General features: G+C 52.1%; 1 protein-coding gene and 1 pseudogene across 2 annotated transcripts in view; one reads left to right on the plus strand and one right to left on the minus strand.

The window, feature by feature from the left end:
* The first annotated feature begins 4640 nt into the window (after positions 1-4640).
* Positions 4641-16878, plus strand: LOC129017551 (galectin-9B-like; annotated as a pseudogene).
* A 515-nt stretch (positions 16879-17393) lies between these two features.
* The window catches only part of NOS2 (nitric oxide synthase 2), a 48532-nt gene continuing 43849 nt past the window's right edge, over positions 17394-22076 (minus strand). Inside the window, exons 23-27 of one of the 2 annotated variants that reach the window (XM_054459843.2) lie at positions 21770-21857; positions 21249-21370; positions 20656-20804; positions 19508-19702; positions 17394-17980 (exon numbers count right to left, since the gene is read on the minus strand). In XM_054459843.2, coding sequence (XP_054315818.1) covers positions 17873-17980; positions 19508-19702; positions 20656-20804; positions 21249-21370; positions 21770-21857 — 662 coding nt within the window. In that variant the 3' untranslated portion in view covers positions 17394-17872. The remainder of the gene's footprint in view (positions 17981-19507; positions 19703-20655; positions 20805-21248; positions 21371-21769; positions 21858-22076) is intronic. The other variant, XM_054459844.2, reaches the window with a different exon arrangement.

A 22076-nucleotide genomic window follows, 5' to 3' on the forward strand; every position in this document is an offset into this window, starting at 1 on the left:
GGCTGAGGCACCAGAATTGCTTGAACCCTGGAGGCAGATGTTGCAGTGAGTCAAGACTGTGCCGCTGCACTCCAGCCTGGGCAACATAGCAAGACTGTCTCAAAAAAAAAAAGTTGTGATATAAAATATACATTAACATAAAATTTATCTTTATAACCATTTTGAAGTGTACAATTCAGTGGCACCAAGTATATTGACAATGTTGTGTACTCACCACCACTATTTATTTGAAAATCTTTTCTTTGCGCCACAAAAAACAAACTATAGCCACTAAACAATAACTCTTCATTTCCCCTCTCCCTAGCTGCTACTGACCTCTATTTTACTTTGTCCCTAAGAATTTGCCCATTCTAGATACCTCATGTAAGTGGGATCATACATTTGTCCTTTTGTGGCTGTCTTTATTTCACTTAGCATAATGTTTTCAAGGTTTCATCCATGTTAAAGCATGGATCAGAGCTTGAGACAGAGTCTCGCTCCATCACCCAGGCTGGAGTGCAGTGGTGCGATCTCGGCTCACTGCAACCTCCACCTCCCGGGTTCAAGTGATTCTCCTGCCTCAGCCTCCCGAGTAGCTGGAATTACAGGCGTGTGCCACTGTGCCTAGCTAATTTTTGTATTTTTAGTAGAGATGGGCCAGGCTGGTCTTGAACTCCTGACCTCAGCTGATCCACATGCCTCGGTCTCCCAAAGTGCTGGGATTACAGGTGTGAGCCACTGTACCCAGCCTATTTTATGTGTTTTGTACATATTGTTTAGCCATTGAACTTTTGATGGCCAGTGAGTATGACTGGGGCACATCCAGGCAGAGTGTGGAGCAGAGGACCCTCCTTTATGGGCTGGACTCACTAGTGGGCTGCTTACCTGTGACTCACCTCCAAGGCTCAAGTTGATGCTAACGTGTTGATTTGCTAGAACTCTGAGCTGTACCTGTGTCTCCCTGGGCTCTGGGAGATGTTTTTCTTATAGCAGTATTTTATGGAGATATTGTCTAGGTAGAGTAAAATGTACAGATCCTGGTTTTCTGTTGAGTTTTGTTTTGTTTTGAGGCAGGGTCTTGCTCTGTCACCCAACCTGGAGTGCAGTGGTGTGATCATAGGTCACTATGGCCTCCACCTCCCAGGCTGAAGCAATCCTCCTGCCTCAGTCTCCCTGTAGCTGGGACTACAGGCATGCACCACCATGCCCCACTAATTTTTTTGATTTTTAGTAGAAATGGTGTCTCACTATGCTGCCCAGGCTGGTCTCGAACTCCTGGGCTCAAGCAATCCTCCTGCCTCAGTCTCCCAAAGTGCTGAATTACAGGTGTCAGCCACTGCACCCAGCCTCAGCCTGTTGTTAATGGATATAAACAGCTGTGCAACCACCACCCAGAACCAGATCCAGAACATTTCCAGGCTCTCGAAGACTCCTTCATGCCCGTCCCAGTCAGAGACCCCCAAGGGTAATGCCATTCTGGCCTGTTGTTCAACTTGACTTGAATGGAATTTTCACAGCATATGTCTGTTTGGATCTGGCTTCTTCTGCTCAGTTGCGAGGCCCATTGATGTTTCCTGAGGCCTAGCTCCTTTTTATTGCTGAGGGCCACTCTGTTGTATGAAAACCACAATTCATTCTCCCTTCTCCTTTGGTGAACATTTGCACTGTTTCCAGCCTGGGACAATGATGAGTAAAGCTGTTAAAAACAGGCACATATGTTTTCCTTTCTCTTGGCTAATTTTTTAGAAGTAGAAAAGCCAGACAATAGAAGTAGATATTTGACTGTATTACAACTCACCAAGCAGTTTTTCTTATTTTTTTATTTTTATTTTTTTTAGCCAGAGTCTTGCTCTATTGCCCAGGCTGGAGTGCAGTGTCATGCACTCTCATGGACACACATGGATCCAGATGCCACAGCAGCCTTAGCTGGCCAACCTTAAAACAACACATTTGTTCTTATAGTGTTGGAGGTCAGAAGGCTAAAATCAAAGTGTCATGGAAGGTGGCCAGCAGGACCGTGGAGCCTCTGAGGCAGTGGGGCACTTTGGCTAAGAGCCACGTACTGGCTGTGGCTGGCAGGCAGTCTTGGCCAGCCAGGCTGAACTCCCCACTGTCGGGGCCAAGCCTGGGTGTCCTCTGGCGATGCTGAGTCCAGAACGAGGCTGCCCACATTCTGGTCTGCTGGGCTCAGCTCTGCTTCCTAGACTTCCAAATAGGAAGAAGAGGGAAAGTTCCCGGTCTCTGGGCACAACCAAGAACAGAGAGCAAGTTCTGACTCAGCAGAGGGATTGATTCATTCCATGCAAAGAGGTGCACTGCCAAGGCCGACACGAGCCAGGGACTCAGCACACGGCATCCCACCCAGTCCTCTCCAGAACTCTGCCGCATAGTGTTACTTCCCTGCCATTCAGAGGAGGGAAGTGGGGCACAGGCACGTCAAGCAACTTGGCCAATGTCTGAATTGCTAGTGTATGGAGCTGGGAGGGGAGCCCGTGGGGCCACAAATCCAGTGCAAAAATCCATCCTCCTGCACCCTACGAAGCAAAAGTGAGTCCAGTTGTTTTCCTGGGTTTCCTGGACACACAGATCTGAATTTCACAGCAGCCTTGGCTGGCCAATCTTAAAACAACAAATTTATACTCTTAATGACTCTAGAGGTCAGATGTTAAAAAGTCAATGTGTCAGCAAGGTTGTTTCCTTCTGGAGGCTCCAGGGGAGAATCTGTTTCCTTTCCTTTTGCAGCTTCTAGAAGCTACATGCATGCCTTGCCTTATGGGCCCTCCTGCCATCTTTACAACTGTCAGCTTTGTCCAGGCACATTGGCTCATGCCTGTAATCCAAGCACTTTGGGAAGCCAAGACAGGAGGATCTCTTTAGTCCAGGAGTTGGAGACCAGTTGGGCAACAAAGTGAGACTGTGTCTCTTCAAAAAAATAGAAAAAAATTAGACAAGCATAGTGGTGCATGCCTGTAGTCCCAGCTACTTGGGAGGCTGAGGTGGGGGGAATCGTGTGAGCCTGGAGAAGTGGAGGCTGCAGAGAGCTGAGATCACACCACTGCACTCCAGCTTGGGTGACAGAGTGAGATACTGTCTCAAACAAAACAAAACAAAACAAAACAAACAAACAAAAAACCAAAACCACCTTCTTCTTGCTTCTGTTGTCACATCTGCAGGACTCATTCTCCTGCCTCCTTTTTATAAGATCCTTGTGATCACATTGGGACCACCTGTATAATCCAGGACAATCTCCCCATGCCAAAATTATTAATTTAATCACATCTGCAAAGTCCCTTCTACAACATATTCACAATTTCCGGGGATTTGAATGTGGATGTTTCTGGGGGGTTGCCCACTGATAACCGGTGTTATAAGTTTCTTGAAAATCCTTCCAGAGATATTTTATCTATAAATAAATAAATGCAAGTCCATAGCCTCCCCCCACCCACTTTTTATACAAATGGCATCATTCCATATCAGTGCTCAGAGTTCCGTCTTCCTCTTTTTCTTTTCTTTTTAAGGCTACACAGAACTTATTATATGGAAATACCCTAATTTATTTCACTTTTTTCCTGTTGGAAGACTTTTAAGCTCTTTCCAATGCTTTGCTTTACAATCTTTTGTATTATAATGCTGCAATGAATAACCTTGTTTGTAGGATAACTTTCTATTTAAAATCTCATTTTTCAGGCCAGGCATGGTGGTTCATACCTGAAATCCTAGCCCTTTGGGAGGCCGAGACAGAAGGATCACTTCAGTCCAGGTGTTCAAGACCAGCCCTGGCAACATATCAAGAACCCGTCTTTTCAAAAAAACTTAAAAATTAATGGGGCATGGTGGCATGTACCTATTTGGTCCCAGCTATTCGGGAGGCTGACGTGGGAGGATCACTTGAGCCCAGGAAGTGGTGGCTGCAATGAACCATGATCACACCCCTCAATGCACTGCAGCCTGAGCAACAGAGTGAGAATCAATCTCAAACTAAAATAAAATAAAATAATCTTGTTTATCAGAATTTGAGGGCACCATTTAAGACATTTTGAAACTTCACAGAACTTTTTTGGAGAACTCGTTGCCTTGGAGATTAGCCTGTCCTGTCGCGCCCCCATGATCTGTACTTGCTCTTTCACCCTCCTGGCTTCCTTAATTAAGCCTTGTGTGTACTTGCCAGCCCATGTCCATCAAGCTCTGCCTTCAATTCTAGATGCTGTGCTGTGAATATGCTTAAGTGGAGGCCACATGCTTCCCAGGAGGGTGTGTATTTTCAGCGTTGTCTCTCATGATAGTATGAAAGGCTCTGGAGGGAATCACAGGCCTCCAAAAACAGGCAAGGGGAAAAATATTCCACAGACATGTTTCAGGGAAAACAGGTTTCCCAATCCTAGGCTGTGCTGGTCCATAATTGGATCAGGCTGACTCTCCCTCCCCCACACCACTGGTGTAGACAGGGACAAGAAAGAGAAGTTAGAGACAAAGAGAAGTCGGAAACACAGAGAAGCTGTGATTTGCTTGAGGTCACTAAAGTACTTAATGGCAGAGTTCAGACCTGACCTGAGGGGCAACAAAAGACACCCACCTCAAATCCATGGGGAGCAGAGTCTATCTGAATCAGATCCCAGATTTCCTGGGACTTTCACGGTGCCAGGTGTGTACACTGAGCTAGGATGGGTTTCCCAGGGTTCTTTGTGGTCACACAACTCAACAATACAGACCACAAAGCAGTGGTGAGTAGGCTGAATTTGGCTGGTGGGTGTTTTCTGTTTGGCCTGCACAGTGTTTAACTTGTTATTATAGGAAATTCAAACATGCAGAGAGAATTGTACCATCAACAACACACACCCACCACTCTGCTCCAACAATGATCAACTCTTGCCTATCTTGCTTCATCCTATATCCTCCCTCACTTGCTTCCCTTCCCACCCTCAGATATGTGGAAGCAAATCCAAAGATACCATTCCATTGCAAATATTTCATTGTGTATCTCTATAATATGGGAATTTGGGGAATTTCATTTGAGACAGGATCTTGCTTTGTTGCCCAGGCTGGAGTGCAGTGGCGTGATTGTTGCCTCAACCTCCCAGTCTCAAGCAATCCTCCCACCTCAGCCTCCCAAATAGCTGGGATTAAAGGTGTGTGCCACATCTGGCTAATATTTTTATTTTTTGTAGAGATGGGGGTCCCACTATGTTGCCCAGGCTGGCCTCAAACTCCTGGGCTCAAGTGATTGTTTTGCCTCAGCCTCCCAATGTCCTCCAGTTATAGATGTGAGCCACTGTGCCCAGCCAGGAACTTTAACATAATCCTTTTTGACAAAAATTTTCCTCCAAGAAATTAGAAAATTTTATAGAAAAATAAAAATCCAGATTTCTGTTTTCTCTTAAAAATTTGGAAGCTCTGCCAATACTGGGCCCAGAGGGTAATCATTGGTTAGCACTGAATAGATGTTGCCTTTTTAGATGAGGGGTGTGACGTCTACTTTGCCACAGTCCCCACCACTCCCCCACCTGGCCATGTCACCCATACACATCACCCGCCTGGCTCCTTTGGGCATTTAATTTGTGTAGGAAATTGACCTAAAGGAGATATTAGAGAAGACATTAAACACTTGAAGAATGTGAAAATCAGCAAGGAGATAGAACTGTGCTTTAATGTGGGTTATAGAACCACACTGGATATGAGGCATTTTGGGAATAAACTTTGAAAACTGGAAGTGCCAGTTTGTGAATTTTGCTCAGAGAGATCAAAGTTGGGGGTGGGTGACAGTGGTGAAGCACCTCCTATGTGCCACTCTCTTCCATCACAGGCCTTTTCTCACAAAATCATCAATCATATGCAGTAGGAGAAACACCTTCCTATTTTACAGATGAGAAAACGGAGGCACAAAGAGGTGAAGTAGGCTTCCCAAGGCCACTCAGGTCATGAGCAGCAGAGCTAGGATTCAGACCTGGAGTCGGCCTCACTCTAAAACGATGCATGCCTCACCATCGCCCATCGCTCCTTTAAAGAGCCCTGGAAGAGAGAATTTGACAAAGTGGTTGCCCATGGGGCCTGGGATGGGTGGGGAAACTATGCTAGGGCTCGGGGCTGCTGAGGGCCTGAGGGAAGGAATGGGGAGCCCGGGGGCAGAAGGAGAGGAGGCTGTCTCACGGCTACAGAAGGCATCTGGGAAGACGCTCTGCTGAAGGTGGCCAGGAGGACAAAGGTCAATGGTGGCCATTGTTATATGGTGGTGGTGGGGAGAGGGGGATGGCTTCTTCTTGACCTTTTTGGGTGAGTCGAAGGTTTACCCTCCAGACCGTTGATGGGTCCCTTTGGTCCCTTGGGCCTCCTGAGTCCCCAGCCAGGGCCCTGGGCACTTTGCTGGGAGCTTGGCATAAGGTCCAACAGCTCCCATTACTATCTAGTTCCTTACCAGCCCAGGGTGTCAGCCTGCTACTTCCCTGCCTGGAAGGAAGGCCTTCTGCCTGGTGCATTCCTGCTGCAGCCTCCACTGCCTCTTAGACTCTCACATAAGCTTGGCTCCCTGTTGCATCCTCTCAGGGACGGGCTTCTCCTTATCACAAGCTTAGACTGTGGAGGCAAACAGAAATCCAACACTAATTGGATTTGTGTTTGCCTCCACACAGGACCCTAAGGCCTGTGGGGCTGAGACTCCATCTGTTCTGGTCACAGCTGCACCCCAGCCCCTCGCATGGGCTGTCACACCCAGGCCGGCCACTGACTAGTGCTGGAGGGGAGCAAACGGGAGGCCGGCCATGTGACTGATGGTCCCACAACTTCTCCCTTCAGGCTGTCCCCTTTTCTGGGACTATCCAAGGGGGTCTCTGGGATGGACTTCAGATTGCTGTCAATGAGGCTGTTCTCAGCTCCAGTGGAACCCGGTGTGTGTGTATATGGATGGAAACGGTTCACTCCAGCCTCGTCCTTTAGTAAACCACTGTGCCTGTGAGCCTGGGTTAGTTCAAACAACAACATCCAAACTCACGTGCCTGGCTCTGGGGGGGACCCAATGCATCCCTAACCCATGCCACAGGACAGCACTCCGCAGGCACAACCTGCACCCAGGGGTGCCATTAACCTGGACTCCAGGATGAATGGGGCCTTGGGAGCTGACGGTCTAAGGAGGGAGTGGGATGGTCAGAGCTGGATGATTATGTTCTGGGTTGAACCTTGCACACTGTGACTAAGAGTTGCAAAAATCAAACTTCCTCCATTTCCCATAACTGCTCTCATCCACTCTGAGCTCTCCTTCTGCTGAGGTGAAAATATTGAAAATTGACATTCAAAGTAATTTGGTCTCTTTCAGTTTCAAGGCCTTTTTTGGAAACTACTAAGTCAATTCAACACACTAACATTGTATCAGGGCTGTTTCCCACCCCCTCCTCCCTCCCAAGGTGGGCTGTCTGGGAACAGAGAGGAGCTTACATGGATTCTCAGTGGCTGGGAGGGCTCTAAACCCTCACACAGGCCTGGCTGACCCCTGCCAAGGCACCCTGATCGGGTGACACAGAGGTGTGCAGCTCCCTCCTGGTTTGGTTAGAGACCACGGGGTGCCTTGCTGAAGTCTGCGGGGCCCACAGAAGAGCCTCTGGACTCATGGCTCTCCCACGGAAGCCTCTTTCCCTCAGTCCCAGGGGTCCTCTCCTTAAGACCTTCTGGGCCTTGCAGATCCCAACTCAACATCAGTTCGGCCACCTAGATTCTTGCTGACTTCCCCCAGGAGATGCCAAGGGCAGGGAGGCCCCGATCCCCCTGAACCCTCCAACCAGGGGAATCAGGACCACACCCATGATCTTCCGCCCCTTCCTCTCTCCCTCTCCGTCTGCCTCCCCCACCTCCCAGCACCAGGAGGGCTTCCCACTCCCATCCTGTCGAATAGAGACAGATCCTACCTCAGAGGGCCCTCCCCTCTCAGGAGCTTTCTGTCTCTCCCTTCCTTGGGGCAGGAATTTCCAAAGGACTACAGGGATGAAGCTGAAGGGCTCCAAAGGAAAAAAATACATTCAGAGGTATTTCAAATGTAATCATCTCCATTTATTCATTTATTCACTTAATTAATTAATTTTTTCTTTTGAGACAGGGACTATTTTCTTTGACCCAGGCTGGAGTGCAGTGGTACGATCATAGCTCACTGCAGCCTTGAATTCCTGGGCTTGAGTGATCCTCCCATCTCAGCCTCTGGAGCAGTTGGGACTACAGGAGTGCACTATGATGCCCAGCTAATTAACTTTTTTTTTTAAGTAGAGATGAGATCTCACTGTTGCTCAGGCTGGTCTTCAACTCCTGGGCTCAAATGATCCACCCGCCTTGGCGTCCCAAATTGCTGTGATTACAGGCATGACCCACTGCACCCAGCCCCAATTTCACATGCTCTTTACATTTGTTCTCTTCTTTCCCACTTGGTCAGGCATGTGCTGGCCTCCAACAAGTGTCCACTGGCACGGAAGGCTCTCTCTTCTAGGTGTGCTTAACAACTTCCAGCTTTGGTAACAATTGGTAATCACTTTCCAAGACCTATGCTTCTTGTTTGCTAATGTCAGCACTTTTCCTTAAGCATTTTCTACTTATTTTTAGAAAATCATACTGTAAAGGAAAAATCCAATAATTGCACAAAAACACATTAGATCCAAATTAGAGAAACAAAAAGATGCCAACCAAGCAGTCTCTGCCACACAGGTTGTATGCAAGATCCCAGACAAATGCAAGGCAGAATCACCAAGGCCCTCCTGTGCCTATCACTGGCAATAATCCATGCCACAGAAGACTATTTGCTTTCCCTGGGCCTAGGTTTGCTGTGCACTTTCAGACTGGCTTCAGTGGAAATGACATTGCCTTCCACTTCAACCTTCTGTTTGAAGAGGGAGGGTACATGGTGTACAACACGAGGCAGAAAGGAAGATGGGGGCCTGAGAAAAGAAGATGCACATTCCTTCCAGCAGGGGATGCCCTTTGACCTCTGCATCCTGCTACAGAGCTCAGATTTCAAGGTGAGCAGCAATCCCCTCCCCACCTCTCACCTCCAGAGCCCCCAGCCCTATAGGCCAATGGCCTTTAAGTAATCACCTTGATTGACATTCAGCCACAGTGATACCACTATACAGATAACACAATCATTTCCTTGTAAGGTGTTACCTATGGCTGCCTAGTCTCCTTATGCACCTTCATCTGAATCTACAGGTGCACCTGCTGCTTCTTTTACTCTGAAAATAAGAACTAGAGGAGTCATCACGTTGCTGTTTGGTGTTGTGTGTCTTTGAATTCCAAGCTCATTCCATTCCTCTGCTATCACCATACCTCCTCTCCAGGTGCCTGGTAACATTTATTTTTCAGCGACATTGTTCCAGCCTTTATCCAGGGTCTATTAAGGGTATAGTTTTGTAAGCACATTGCAAATTACCTTTGCAAGCACAGTAGGTCTCTGGGCTTGAGAAGCCTGTGGGTAAGTCAGTTCGAGTATGCTTATCTGAAATAAAGATGTTCCCATCCACTCAGTATGCAACCTGAGGTCACCTCTCCTCTGCTCCCCATGAGCATTTTATGCATATATAAATAATACCCCTGCAGCCATAAAAAGGAATGAGATCATGTCCTTTGCAGGAACATGGATGGAGCTGGAAGCCTTTATCCTCAACAAACACAGGAGCAGAAAACCAAACACCACATGTTCTCACTTATAAGTAGGAGCTGAACGATGAGAACACATGGACACACGGGGGGAGACAACACACCCTGGGGCCTGTTTGGGGAGGGAGAGCATCACAAAGATTAGCTAACAGATGCTGGGCTTGATACCAAGGTGATGGGTTGATCTGTGTAGCAAACCACCATGGCACCCGTTTACCTAGTTAACAAACCTGCACATCCTGTACTCGTACCCTGGAACTTAAAATCAAAGTTGAAGGGGATGGGCACAGTGGATCATGCCTATAATCCCAGCACTTTGGGAGGCTGAGGAGGGCAGATCACTTCAAGTCAGGAGTTCAAGACCAGCCTGGCCAACATAGTGAAACCTCACCTCTACTAAAAACACAAAAATTAGCTGGGCGTGGTGGTGGGCACCTGTAATCCCAGCTACTCGGGAGGCTGAGGCACGAGAATCACTTGAACCACTGCACTCCAGCCTGGGCGACAGACTGACATTCCATCTCAAAAAAAAAAAATTGTTCAAGGAAAAATAAATAATAAATAAATGAAACCCCAGGTGAGCTAAGACTAGAAAGACAAACCTACTGCAGGAAACAACCAGAAGAACGAAAACTCCAACTGGAGCCCAGTAGAGGCTCGGGTTGATGCACTTCGGGTCACACACACGTTCCTGTAACTGGCCCCACACTGAAGACCAGACTCCCGTCTTCATTTTCTAGAAAGAGGGTCCAGGAGCTCAGGGGTGGTTCCCATCCCAGCCTGGGACGCCTCCCCTGGAACACGGGCTCTCCTCTGGCAGGTGATGGTGAACCAGAGCCTCTTCGTGCAGTACTTCCACCGCGTGCCCTTCCACCGTGTGGACACCATCTCCGTCAATGGCTCTGTGCAGCTGTCCTACATCAGCTTCCAGGTCAGACTGTCCACCTGGCACCGGTCCCAGGGGCTGGGATGCAGGGCCCAGTGTAGCTGTGCCTAAGCCCTGCTGGGTGGACCCAAGCCAGTCTCCTACCCAGGTCACTCTGAGGACAACCTCTGCTTCCCTGTCCCAGTACCTGCCCGCCCCTTCTCCTCTGTCACTCTGCCCCTCCTTCTGTGTCACTGTGTCTGTCCGGAACACCTGCCTTGGTCTCCCAGACTCCTCAGCTGCCCCTTTCTCCTCACCCCTTGATTTCCACCCTGGTTAGGAGGCCATGTTGTTCTAGAAAGAATACAGGCTCAGGAACCAAACTGAATCCAGTTCAAATTCTCAGCTCTGCCATTCACCCTCTGTGGGATCTTAGACAAGTGACTTCACCTCTCTCAGCTTCAGTTTCTTCATCTGTAGAATAAGCATGGTCATTGCCTGCCCCCCATGGGTGGTTGTGTGGTTCAGTGAGGAGACAGATATCAGAGGTCACACAGTGGCCCCCCTGGGCCCACACCAGGGTCTGTTTGACCTCTGTGTTTTAACAACTTTGAATGTGTTGCCAACATCTAAAAGGTCAGGAGAGCCAGGTATGGTGGTGGAGGTCTGCAATCCTGGCTACTCAAGAGGCTGAGGCGGGAGAATGGCTTGAGCCCAGGAATTAGAGTTCCGCCTGGGCAACATAGCAAGACTCTGTCTCCAAAAAACTTTGTTTAAATAATAAAATAAAATAAATAAAACTAAAGAAGGTCAGGAGATACCAATACCACATGAAAAATGGGAAGATTAGGGTATGCTGGGCCCACATTCCCACAGGGCACCGGCAGCTGGGTGGGAGCTGCTATTACCCTTTTGGCATTCGAGGGAGCTCCCTGAGATCAGCGAAGCGCACAGTAGGCCCTCAGCAAATCTGGGCTCCTCGTCCTTTGGTCCTCATCTCTCATTCCCTCCTTCCCTGACTCTCTCCCCTGAGGGTGGAAGGGGAGGGAAGAGCCGGAGGGAGACTGCCCCCAGCACCCCATGCTGGCCACCTGAGCCTGGCCCTTTCCCCTCCCATCTCGGCGTGGCCCTAACCCCCTTGCCGCATCCCCCTGCCTGCCTGATCTCTCCCTCTTGCCCCTGCCTCTGACTATCGGCTTCTCCTTGGCTCTATTAATGCTTCTCCTCACTGGCCAGTGCCTTTTGTTTTAACAGAACCCCCGCACAGTCCCCGTTCAGCCTGCCTTCTCCACGGTGCCATTCTCCTAGCCTGTCTGTTTCCCACCCAGGCTCAGGGGACACAGACAAAAAGTGAGTTCAACACAGAGGCCCTGGGTGACTGAGCAGACAGTAGGAAGGACTGAGGGTCTGAGAGGCTGGCCCCAGCCACCAGGCCACCCAGAGCCTACAGGCCCCATCTAGTCCACTCAAGAGTTCCCTGTCTGTCCGCTGGGCACCCAGAGCTGGGGACCTGGGAGTCGCCCTGAATTCTTCATTCCCCCTTCTTTATGTCTCTCCAAGGCACCAAGGGTCCCAAAGCCACCGACTTGGCCCAGGCCTCTGGGATTCCTCACCATGACGACAGGGGTCCAGTTCCCCACCCCCCACACACAACCACTGCCACAGTGACCTTCTTATAAGCAAATCTGATCACACCCTCTCCCTGCTTAAAAATCTTAAAAGCCCCCAGCCCTTCAAATAAAGCCCAAATTCCCCAGTGGGGCATACAAATTCCTCCCAGTCTGGCCCCATTCCACGTCCCTGCCTCACCCCCAACCCATGAAGTTCACACAGCCTCTGCAGCTCACTCAAGGCCCTCTCAGGCCACCATGCTTTTGCATATACTGTCCCCAGAAGCACCCTCTGGCAGCCTGCCCCCAGCACACGCCTAATTGCCCTTCCATGCTCTGCCTAAGTGTCACTCCTCGGGGAGTCCTCCCTACCTGCAATATTGTTGGATGCTCCCCCGGTGTCCCCACGGAGTCTGTACATATCTGTGCCATGCCAGTTCACAACACCCCATTGTAACTATATTTGCTTGTCTGTCCCCATCACTCCACCCCCATCTCCCTATGCCCATGAGGCCCCAGAGGGCCGGGACTGTGGCTTGTTCATTTGCACTGTGCCTGGCACTCAGTAGGGACTCAGTGAATGAATGTGGAATGTGGTTCACACAGCCAGGGAAAATGGGATACCAGCCAGGGCAAGAACAGTCTACTGGGTGGGGCAGGATCCAGGACAAGGAGGCGAGTAGCCCTTCCTCTGGCCACTCAAGCAGTGGGGACTGGGAGGAGGGGCGCTTTGTCTATGCAGTCTTCTTATGGCTCATCACGGTACAGACAGGGCACCTGCCTCCTGCCACACTGACTTCAGGACTGGTCGAGCCCCAGGGAACATTTGTAGGGCAGCGCAAATTTGGCCCTGGCCCTGGCCCTGGCCCTGGGGAGGATAGAAAGTGTGCTGGATACAGTCAGACAGAACTGGCTGCCATTTTGGATTTGATCCCTTCCATCTGGGCAAGCTTGGGCAAGTTGCTTAATCTTTCTAAGCCTCATCGCCTCACCAGGGACGCAGGAGCTGAGGCTGCTTCCCTCACTGGAAAGCACTGAAACCCAGGAATCAACACACAATAGGCCTTCAACAAATACCACTTCTCATCTTAGTGGTAAAATATGGCACTGGAAGTAGTGCTCTTGGCTGTGGGAGCTACAGAGAGCAATGAGGTCTCTATCAAACCCAGCCTCCTCTCTCTGAAGAGGAACCAATGGGGATACCCTACCCCCCAACCCCAAAGCCCTGTGCACCTGGGGGTAAAAATCTGGGTGCCACGGGCTCAGGAAGGCTTTCTTGGGAGCAAGAGGGAGGTGGGTGTGTCTGGGGAGGCATTTCTGAGCACAGGAGCCTCCCTGGAGTTTTGCCATCGTGTCTTCCCATTCTGCGGTGCCTGGGATAACCACTGTTCTGACTCTCCTCACCCCTCCAGCCTCCCGGCGTGTGGCCTGCCAACCCGGCTCCCATTGTAAGTCTCTTGTTTTCTTTTTGGATCCTCTTCATTTTGGCTCTTCTGGGCTCATGGAGGAGGCAGGGTCAGGCATTGGGCCTCTCCCATTGGGAGTGGGGAGGGCACAGGCCAGGCCCTTGACCGTCTGCCCGGCCTGGTGAGGTTGGGGGTTGGATGTAGTTGGCTGGCCGTGATGAAACAACCTGAGTTGCCACCCTGTGGGCAGCCACGGAAGACCATGCCCCACATTCACTTCTCTCACCTGCAAAGGGAGGCTAGGATGAGAGACGTTTCCTTGAGAGGAAAGATGGGCCAGAGCCACTATCGTCCCCATCTGTGTTCTCCAGGGTTCTAACCTTTGCCCCTCGCTCATCCCCTTGAGAGAAGAAACACCTGGGCCCACCCTCTGTGGGGTCTGTGGGGCCATTGGGCTGGTTACGCCCCCTGGAGGGTGCCTGCCGTGTGGCGCCCTTTGGTGGGAGCTGGTGGTTTTCACGCGGGAGAGCCTGGGTGAGACCTGGTTTTTTCTTCCAGACCCAGACAGTCATCCACACAGTGCAGAGCGCCCCTGAACAGATGTTCTCTGTAAGTCTACAAGTTCTGGTCAGTTCACAGCTGCACAGTGTCCTCCTTCACCAAGAACTAAATTCCCTAGAGGCCTAGAGTCGGGAAGAAAGCGGTTTAGCAAGGAGGATGGGGACACTAGGGGCTGAGTGCCTGGCTCAGGTGACATGTGGCTAAAGCTGTCCCTGGGACAGCAGAGATTCTGGAATAAGCAGGATTCATCCAGTGGTGGAAGAGGCAAGTCCCCTAGAGACGAGGGGGGAAACTGGTCCGTGTGTCACCAAGTGGGGAGTGCAGTGGCCCCAGCACCCGGATATGAGGTTCCTGGCCCTGCATGTTGGGTCCCCAGGATGTCACTACTGATCACAGGCTTAAGCTCTTCTCCTGCTGGTGCAAATCAGGCCGGGAGCTTATCGTTAGTGGGGCTGCCTGCAGAGGGGTTGAGGGGCAGGTGACCGTGGTGTGGTCTGGGAACAAGGCAGGAAGTTCCAGGAAGGCTAACATGAAAAGGGAGGTGGATGGGAGAGTCCAAGGGCCAAAGGCTCACGAGGTCAGCCTCACAGTGGAGCCCCCTCTAGAATGCGTGGGTGCGCGTGGGTGAGTGCTCGCGCACATCTGCACTCGCCCATTGAATTTCCTGGTTTCTTTTCAGCAGACTCCCGCCATCCCACCTATGATGTACCCTCACCCTGCCTATGTAAGTGGTTTCTCAGGGAGGACGGAGGTTCTGTTTGTGGTGGGCAGGCTGGGGGTGAAGGGCCACTGCGGGGGTATCCGCTAGCCTTGCAAAATGAAAAGCGAAGGGCTTTCAAAGTGGTAAGCTGAAGGGCTTCAAAGCATCCCAGCGAATTAGAAGACTGTGGAGAGGAGCTTTCAACCTTAAAACTGTCATGTCAATATGAGCACATTGCATGTCCCTCCCTTTTCACCCCACGAGTCTTTTTGTGTTTGGCCAAAGTTCCTTTCATGATGCTAATCTAAGCCCATTAATCTGAGGAGCACTGGAAAGTTTTCCTTTGGCTTTTATGGAACCAAGTACAGATATCATGGGTTTGTTCTCAGCTGACAGCCCAAATTCATGGGAACTGGTACAATCTTCCCCTTTTGTGTGGTGGGCTGCCCTGGCTGCCACTGGCTGACCCATGCCTTTCCTTCTGAAAGCCGATGCCTTTTGTCACCATCATTCTGGGAGGGCTGTACCCATCCAAGTCCATCATCCTGTCGGGCACTGTCCTGCCCAGTGCTCAGAGGTAAGCCAAGGGCTCCAGTGACCTCTGGGAAGAGAGAGCCCTTCAAGGTGATTCCAGCCATTCCCCTGGCTTTGGGCAGGCTGTGGGTGATGGGGAGGAAATAAGGCCCAGAACTCAGTGGGCAAAGGTCCAGGTGGGCTGTCAACCCCAGGTTCCACATCAACCCACACTCTTGGAGCCACATTGCCTTCCACCTGAATCCCTGTTTTGATGAGAACGCTGTGGTCCACAACACCCAGATCAACAACTCTTGGGGGTCTGACAAGAGGGGCACAGCTGGGGAGAGGTGGGGATTGGGCAGTGAAGATGAAGCCCCAGGCTCAGTCCCCTCCCATCCCCCACGCAGCTCCACCCCAGCCCCAAGCCACCAGCTGTCCACTCCTGGTGGGAGGTGACATCCTCAGCCCCTCCCCTCTGACCTTTAACCTAAACTCTCACCTTGCACCCTGCATCAACTCTTCACCCCCTCCTGGAAAGCTAGCCTGATGGCATCCCACTGGCCTCCACCACCTGACCAGAGTGTTCTCTTCAGGGGACTGGCTCCTTTCCCAGTGTCCTTAAAATAAAGAAATGAAAATGCTTGTTGGCACATTCACGTGGGTTGACCATGGCTTCTTTAATTCATTTGGAGACATTTTGGAGTCTGTGGAATCAGGCGGGGGTGCTGCCGAGAGGAGTGGGATGGGAAAGCATGGACTCCCTTTGGGCAGGGGGGTCCTGACCTCGCACCTCCTCCCAGAGGGTCCCTCGCAAATCCCACGAGGGTGTTGGAGAAAGCAGGGTGGGGCTCTAGCTTTTTGGGCAGGAATCTCGGACACAGGAAGGTGGTAATGGGGGACCCCAGGAAACAGCCCCATGCCTCCGAGATGGGAGAGAGGCTGGGGCAGAGCCTGTGAGGGCCACAGTAGAGTCAGAGCTGGCTGCTCAGACCTGGCATCCCAGTGGGAGGAGGTGGCTTGGGGACGGGGGTCAGGAGAAGCCAACCTGAAGCACTGTCTGGGTGTGTGTTCCATTGTGGGTCTCCCTGGCATTAGGGGTTAGGACTTGCATAGCAAAAGTGGCTCAGTGTCCATGTGTTGGGTTCTGCCAGCCACTGGGCCACTGCCAGGAAGCCCAGCTCTGCATCCAGGTAATGCCAACACATCCTGCTCAGCCCAGCAAGAATCCAGTTCCTCAGGCCCCATAGTAGTCCTCAGAGCACTGGCACCAGTAGCACCCAGGAGTTTGTTGGAAACGCAGCATCCCGCACCCCACCCGACCTGCAAGATCAGAGTCTCTGTTTTCATAGGACCCCAGACGAGGCACGCACATTAAAGCTGGGAAGCCCTGGTCTGGAGCAGACTCCTGGCCTTGTTGCTGAGATGCACGGCTGTCACGCAGGGCATGGAGCTTTCCTGGAGCCTGAGGTTGGCACTACCCCTTCTCCTGCCCCTGAGATGCTATTGCTAGAAGGGGAAGGTGGCAAGGGAGGGGGCGAAGTCAGCCAGGGCACCCAGGAGGCAGAGGCCAAACCTAAGCTGGGAGCCGTGTGTTGCCAGGACCCCAATGGCCGCTGCTGAGCTCCTTTTTTGGTTCTGACCAGGAGAAGGAAACGGGGCCCACTCTACTAAGAAGGCTTCCTTGGCCTGCTCCAAACCCAGGAGGGTCCCCAGTCCCTCAGGCGAGGATGCTGTGGCCCACACTTGCCTCAACACGCTGCCTTCCCAGCGGCCACATCCGTACTGGCCAAACTCGCATGAGACTGGTGGCCCCAGAGCAAAACGCTTTCTAAGACAGTGTCCAAGAAGAAGCTCAAGGCCTTCCCTGAAGCACTGGCCTCATGCTAGAATCCCACCCTCAGCAGACCCCGTTTCATATCCTTTGTGTGGGAGGCAGGCCTGCGCCCCCTGCCCTACCACAGGTCTTTGGACCAGCACGAAGCTCCATCTGCTGCTGTCACACCTGGCAGCCATTTCAGAGGAGCCATGGCCTGCCTGGGGTATCCCTCTGTGGGGGATCTGTCCAGGCTGTGACACCAACCAGCTCCCCACTCTGAGAAGAGCTTTCCCTACAAAACACCCACACACACATACAGTGTGATAAAAATAAAATGCAATTCATATAAATATCTCCATCAAGGAATCATACAGGGAAGGCCCAAGTGGCCATGGGGAACAGACTGGGTGTTAGTTTTTTAAATACAGAGGCATAAATAACTGTACACAAGGCAGTTAAATACACAGTGGTGCGATAGCACCTCCTGGTGGTCACTTGAAGTGGTGCACTCAGCAGCAAGTTCCATCTTTCACCCAGTTGCCAGGCCTGGCATTGAAGATTTCATCTCCAAGGGACCAGGGAGGCCCCAGTTTGAGAGAGGAGGCTCCAATCAATCCAGGGTGCTACTTAGTAGGAGGTCAAGTAAAGGGCTTGATGGGGAGTAACGTGAGGAAATAAGACTTGAGGCTGGGGGATATCACTTTCCTCCATCTGCCCAGGCCCTGTGACCTCAGATAATGCAGAGCTGGCTCCATCCTTAAGTTCTGTGCTGGCAGCTTTAACCCCTCCTGTGGGCCGTCAGAGCACTGACATCTCCAGGCTGCTGGGCTGCACCGCCGCCGTGTCCTTCTTCGCCTCGTAGGGAAATACAGCACCAAAGATATCTTCATGATAGCGCTTCTGGCTCTTTTAGGTAAAAACAGAGAGCAACGTGTCAAGTCCAGGCTGGGATGAGCCCCTGGGGTTGCCCAGCTTCCCTATCGCATGGACCTCCATAAGCCATCTGTCTTCCCAACTGTTATACTTAGATTGTGCTTGAATCTGGTTTAGACTCTAACCCCGCTCAGCACCTGCTTTGGTGTGGGCCCGCTAACCATCTCCAAAGCTTTACTTAGTATACCCATTTCCTGCCCAGTGCTCATCCCCCACCCAAGATACTCCAGGAAGTGTGAGCTCTGAGATAAATATGTTTGGGAAATGCTACATCCTTTCTTTCCTTCCAGCCTTGAAGGGTCCTGATGAACAGCAGCATGCTGAAGGCTCCCAGAAGTCTTGTAGTAAAGCAAAATGTTTGGCTTGCCTTAACTAAGCATGTCCCAGGCTATTCAACCTTGGAACCTTTTTGATGCCAACTGTCTACCGACCCATTGAACACATTTGGGGAAATGCCTGTCATCTCCTCACTGTTCTTCAAACACGCCAGCTTAACTCCCACCCCCGGGGCCTTTGTACCTGCTGCCCCTCCAGAACAGCCCAGAGTGTTTCCTTCAGTATCCACAGGGCTCCTCCTCACCATCTCAGGTTTATTCTCAGATGCCGCCTTTCAGCTCCGCCTTCCCTGGCCACCCTATTTAAAATTACACTCCCCAGCATTCCCTGGGCTGTTTCCTGCTGTTTTTATCTGAAGCACTACACCTCTTTCTTGTCTGGGTTTGTCAGCCCCAGTAGAATGTAAAGAATTTTTGCCTGATTCATTTACTGCTCTATCCCTAGCACATAGTAGGTGCTCAATAAATGTTCAGTTGAACATATGAATGTGTCTTAGGGATAGTATGGAAGTGACAATCACAGGGTTTGGAACCAGAGAGAGGCAGACTGAACTCTAGGCTCTCACATTTACTGCTGTGGCCCCCGTAGGCCCCCTTCCCTCTGTAAAACAGGGTGCCTCCCTCGTAAAGTCCTCGGTAGGACTGAATGAAATGTCACAGGAAAATCCTTGGCAAGCAGTATGCCCAGTGAAAGTCCTTGATAAATATCACTATTATCATCATCAATAAAATGCAAGCCCTTCCTGCTGGGGGAATAAGGGTGAGCAGACACCAGCCTGGGTGTAAATAAGAAGTGTGAGGTTCACACAAGGCTGACCGGGGGCAGCCTTGCTCTCCCCTGTGTTCACAGCCTTGCTTTGGCCACACAGATACTTTCTGAAAGGGGGATTTGGGGAGAGGCCTGGGAGACTCTCCTGCCTGCATTCCACAGATGGAAAAATGGAACACATTCACCCGACTTCTCAAAGCTGCCAACCAGTCCAGGATGTGCAGTAGGGCCTTCTGACAGCCCACCCAGCTGAGATCTCAGCCACTGCTAAGATTCTCTTGGGGTCCAGAACCTTTCTGGGCCTGACTCCTCTGGGTCTACCTGCCACCCCTGGTCCTGGCTCCAAAGGCCTGTGCCCTTGGCCAGCACCCTCAGCCCACACACCCACTATTATACCTTGAGCTGAAAGAAATAGTCCTCGACCTGCTCCTCATTCAATTTCAGCTTGGCAGCCACCAGCTGCTTCAGGGTGTGGGCCACGTCCCGGGCCATGCGCACATCTCCGCAAACATAGAGGTGGCCCGGCTCCTCGTGGAGCACACGGAGCACCTCGCTGGCCAGCTGCTGCCGCAGGATGTCCTGAACATAGACCTGAAACCAGAGGAAGCAGTGGGTTCAGTCCTCAGCTGCTGGGGACAAGGCTTGCAGGCAGGCCTGCTGGCCTCAAGGAGGCGGGGAGAGGGCACTAAGGGGTGAGGAGTGAGTCCTCTCCCAGCCAGGACCTTGCATGGGGCCAGGCTCAGGATGAGGCACATGGACGCCCCTGGGGCTCGACTGAGATTAGAGAGATAAATGCTGGACACAGTCCTGCCCTCAAGGGGTTGACCATCCAGTGGGGATCCCAGACTGTCTCTGAATTTGCCATGCTTCAGAAAGGCATCAATGAAGGCAGTCCCCCTGCCCAAGGCTCTGCCTACACCCCGGAAAAGGGAGCCTCTCAATGCAGACTGTCCATCAGGTCCCTGCAGGGTACAGATCCAAGGCTCCCCAGATACAAGGTCCAGGAGTCAGTCGGGGACTCTCTGCTCCTGCTCCACACAGGATGCCCAGTGGCCCCAGCACTAGACACAGAGCACTGGGCCCAAGAGGTGCCCTGGTGGGACAAATGTGTGAAGGCCGAGAGTCTATTCTGACACCCCAGGCTCAGGGGGTAATGTGGCCCTGGGGACAGAAGAGCCCCTCTGAGGGCCGTGGTGGAAGCGTCGGGCGCCCTCCAGCCTTGCAAGGCTTGAGCGTAGCCAGCCTGGATCACCTCTCCCCAGGCAGTCGCGTGTCCCAGGGGGCCTGCTGGGGACCTTCAGCAGGCTGGGCTCTGGGGTTAACCCGTGTGTGACCTAGGTTAGTCCTGAACCTCTCCAGGCCCGTCGCTTCTGCTGTATGAGAGGGTGTGACGCTCTTCACAGCATCACTCTGATGGTTGTGAATTACCAGCATTTTAGAGCTCAGGAAGTGAAGGCTCAGTGAGGCGAGGGGCCTGTAGGGACCCAGGGCTCACACTGGAGCTTGTGTGTGTAATGCTTCACCTGCTTTGAGGCTGCATTTACCTTGGGCTTGCCAGGCAGGCGGGAATAGGCTGTGTGCACCGCATGCAGCACCCCCTTCTGGGCCATCTCCAGCATCTCCTCCTGGTAGATGTGGTCCTCATCTGGGCGGCGGCACCCAAACACCAAGGTCATGCGGCCTCCCCGCACTCCTGCAGGAGTCCCGAGCTGTTGTTACCATGTTGGTCACCAGACGGCGCCAGGGCTCCAAGCCCAACTGGAATTCTCACTTCACTCCCACTAGCTATTTAATAGCATTATCCTCACTTTACAGATGAGGAAACTGAGGCCCAGGGCATTCAGATCATTCATCCATAGTCACAGAACTGAAAGTGCCGATGCAGAATTCCCTCAGCCCATCGGAGGGCAAAAGCAGGGACTTTCCCGTTACCTTCACTCCCAGGAGAGGGAGCCCTGGCTACTATGCGGGAGACGGAAAGGCGGCCATTCTAATCCACAGAGGCCCGCACAGGGAGGCAAACTTGGGAGGCCTTCCCTCAAGAGAGGTCAGGAACCGTTTGTGGGGCTGCGGTTCTGCTCCTAGGCAGGCACCGGCCTCCTGGTGCCCCTCCCACCTGGGAAGCCTCCAGCCTTACCCTTGCGCTGGGAGTCATGGAGCCGCTGCTGCCAGAAACTGCGGAAGGGAGCGATGCCTGTGCCAGGCCCGATGAGGATGCAAGGATGGGAGGGGTCCTCGGGGAGGTGGAAGCCGCTGGCACTGAAGAGGACAAGAGAAGAGGGGGCCAGTCCTCAGACACCCCGGGCCCACGCACACACAGGATGGCTGAGGAGCTGGGCCTGTGGGAGGCAGTTGTGAGGGGGTGGAGAGGACAATAAGCTCCTATTTGATTTCCCACGTCCTGCAGGCTGCTTCACTTCTGTCCAGCCACCAGAACCTCCCCCAGGTCCTTCTGAAAAAAGGCCAAGCTCACTGGACTCTTGAGACCCACCTGTCATCGCTGTCCCTGCTAGAGACAGCCACACCAGTGTGACCCCAGTGCCTTCTTTATGGGCCACGGGGCTCTGAGCGTCTCCTAAACCCCAGATCCTTCCCTTTCCTCCCGGAACTCCCAGGGGTCGGTGGCCCCACAGGGGACAGAGTGGAAGGGGTGCTTACTTCCGCACAAAGCAGGGCACTGGGTCTTGGGGCTTCAGGTTGTTGAGCCATGTGCTGCAGACGCCGTGGTGCAGGGGACCCTGGCCATCTGCAACGATAACACAAAGTGACCAACGTCCCCCACTGCCCATGCGCAAATCGTACCAGCTGCTCCGCCCACACCACGTCCTCCTTGACGCCCCCACTCAGGCACTCTCAGGACTCAATGAGCAGCTGTTTGTTCTCCTGGTTCTGAGATCCACCCTCTGTGAGCGCGGAGCTGAGGAAGGTTGAAAGGGACTTAGAGAGGATGCAAGTTGCTCCTTCT

This window comes from Pongo pygmaeus, chromosome 19 (assembly GCF_028885625.2).
Source record: "Pongo pygmaeus isolate AG05252 chromosome 19, NHGRI_mPonPyg2-v2.0_pri, whole genome shotgun sequence".
In the NCBI taxonomy this organism is placed as follows: Eukaryota; Metazoa; Chordata; class Mammalia; order Primates; family Hominidae; genus Pongo; species Pongo pygmaeus.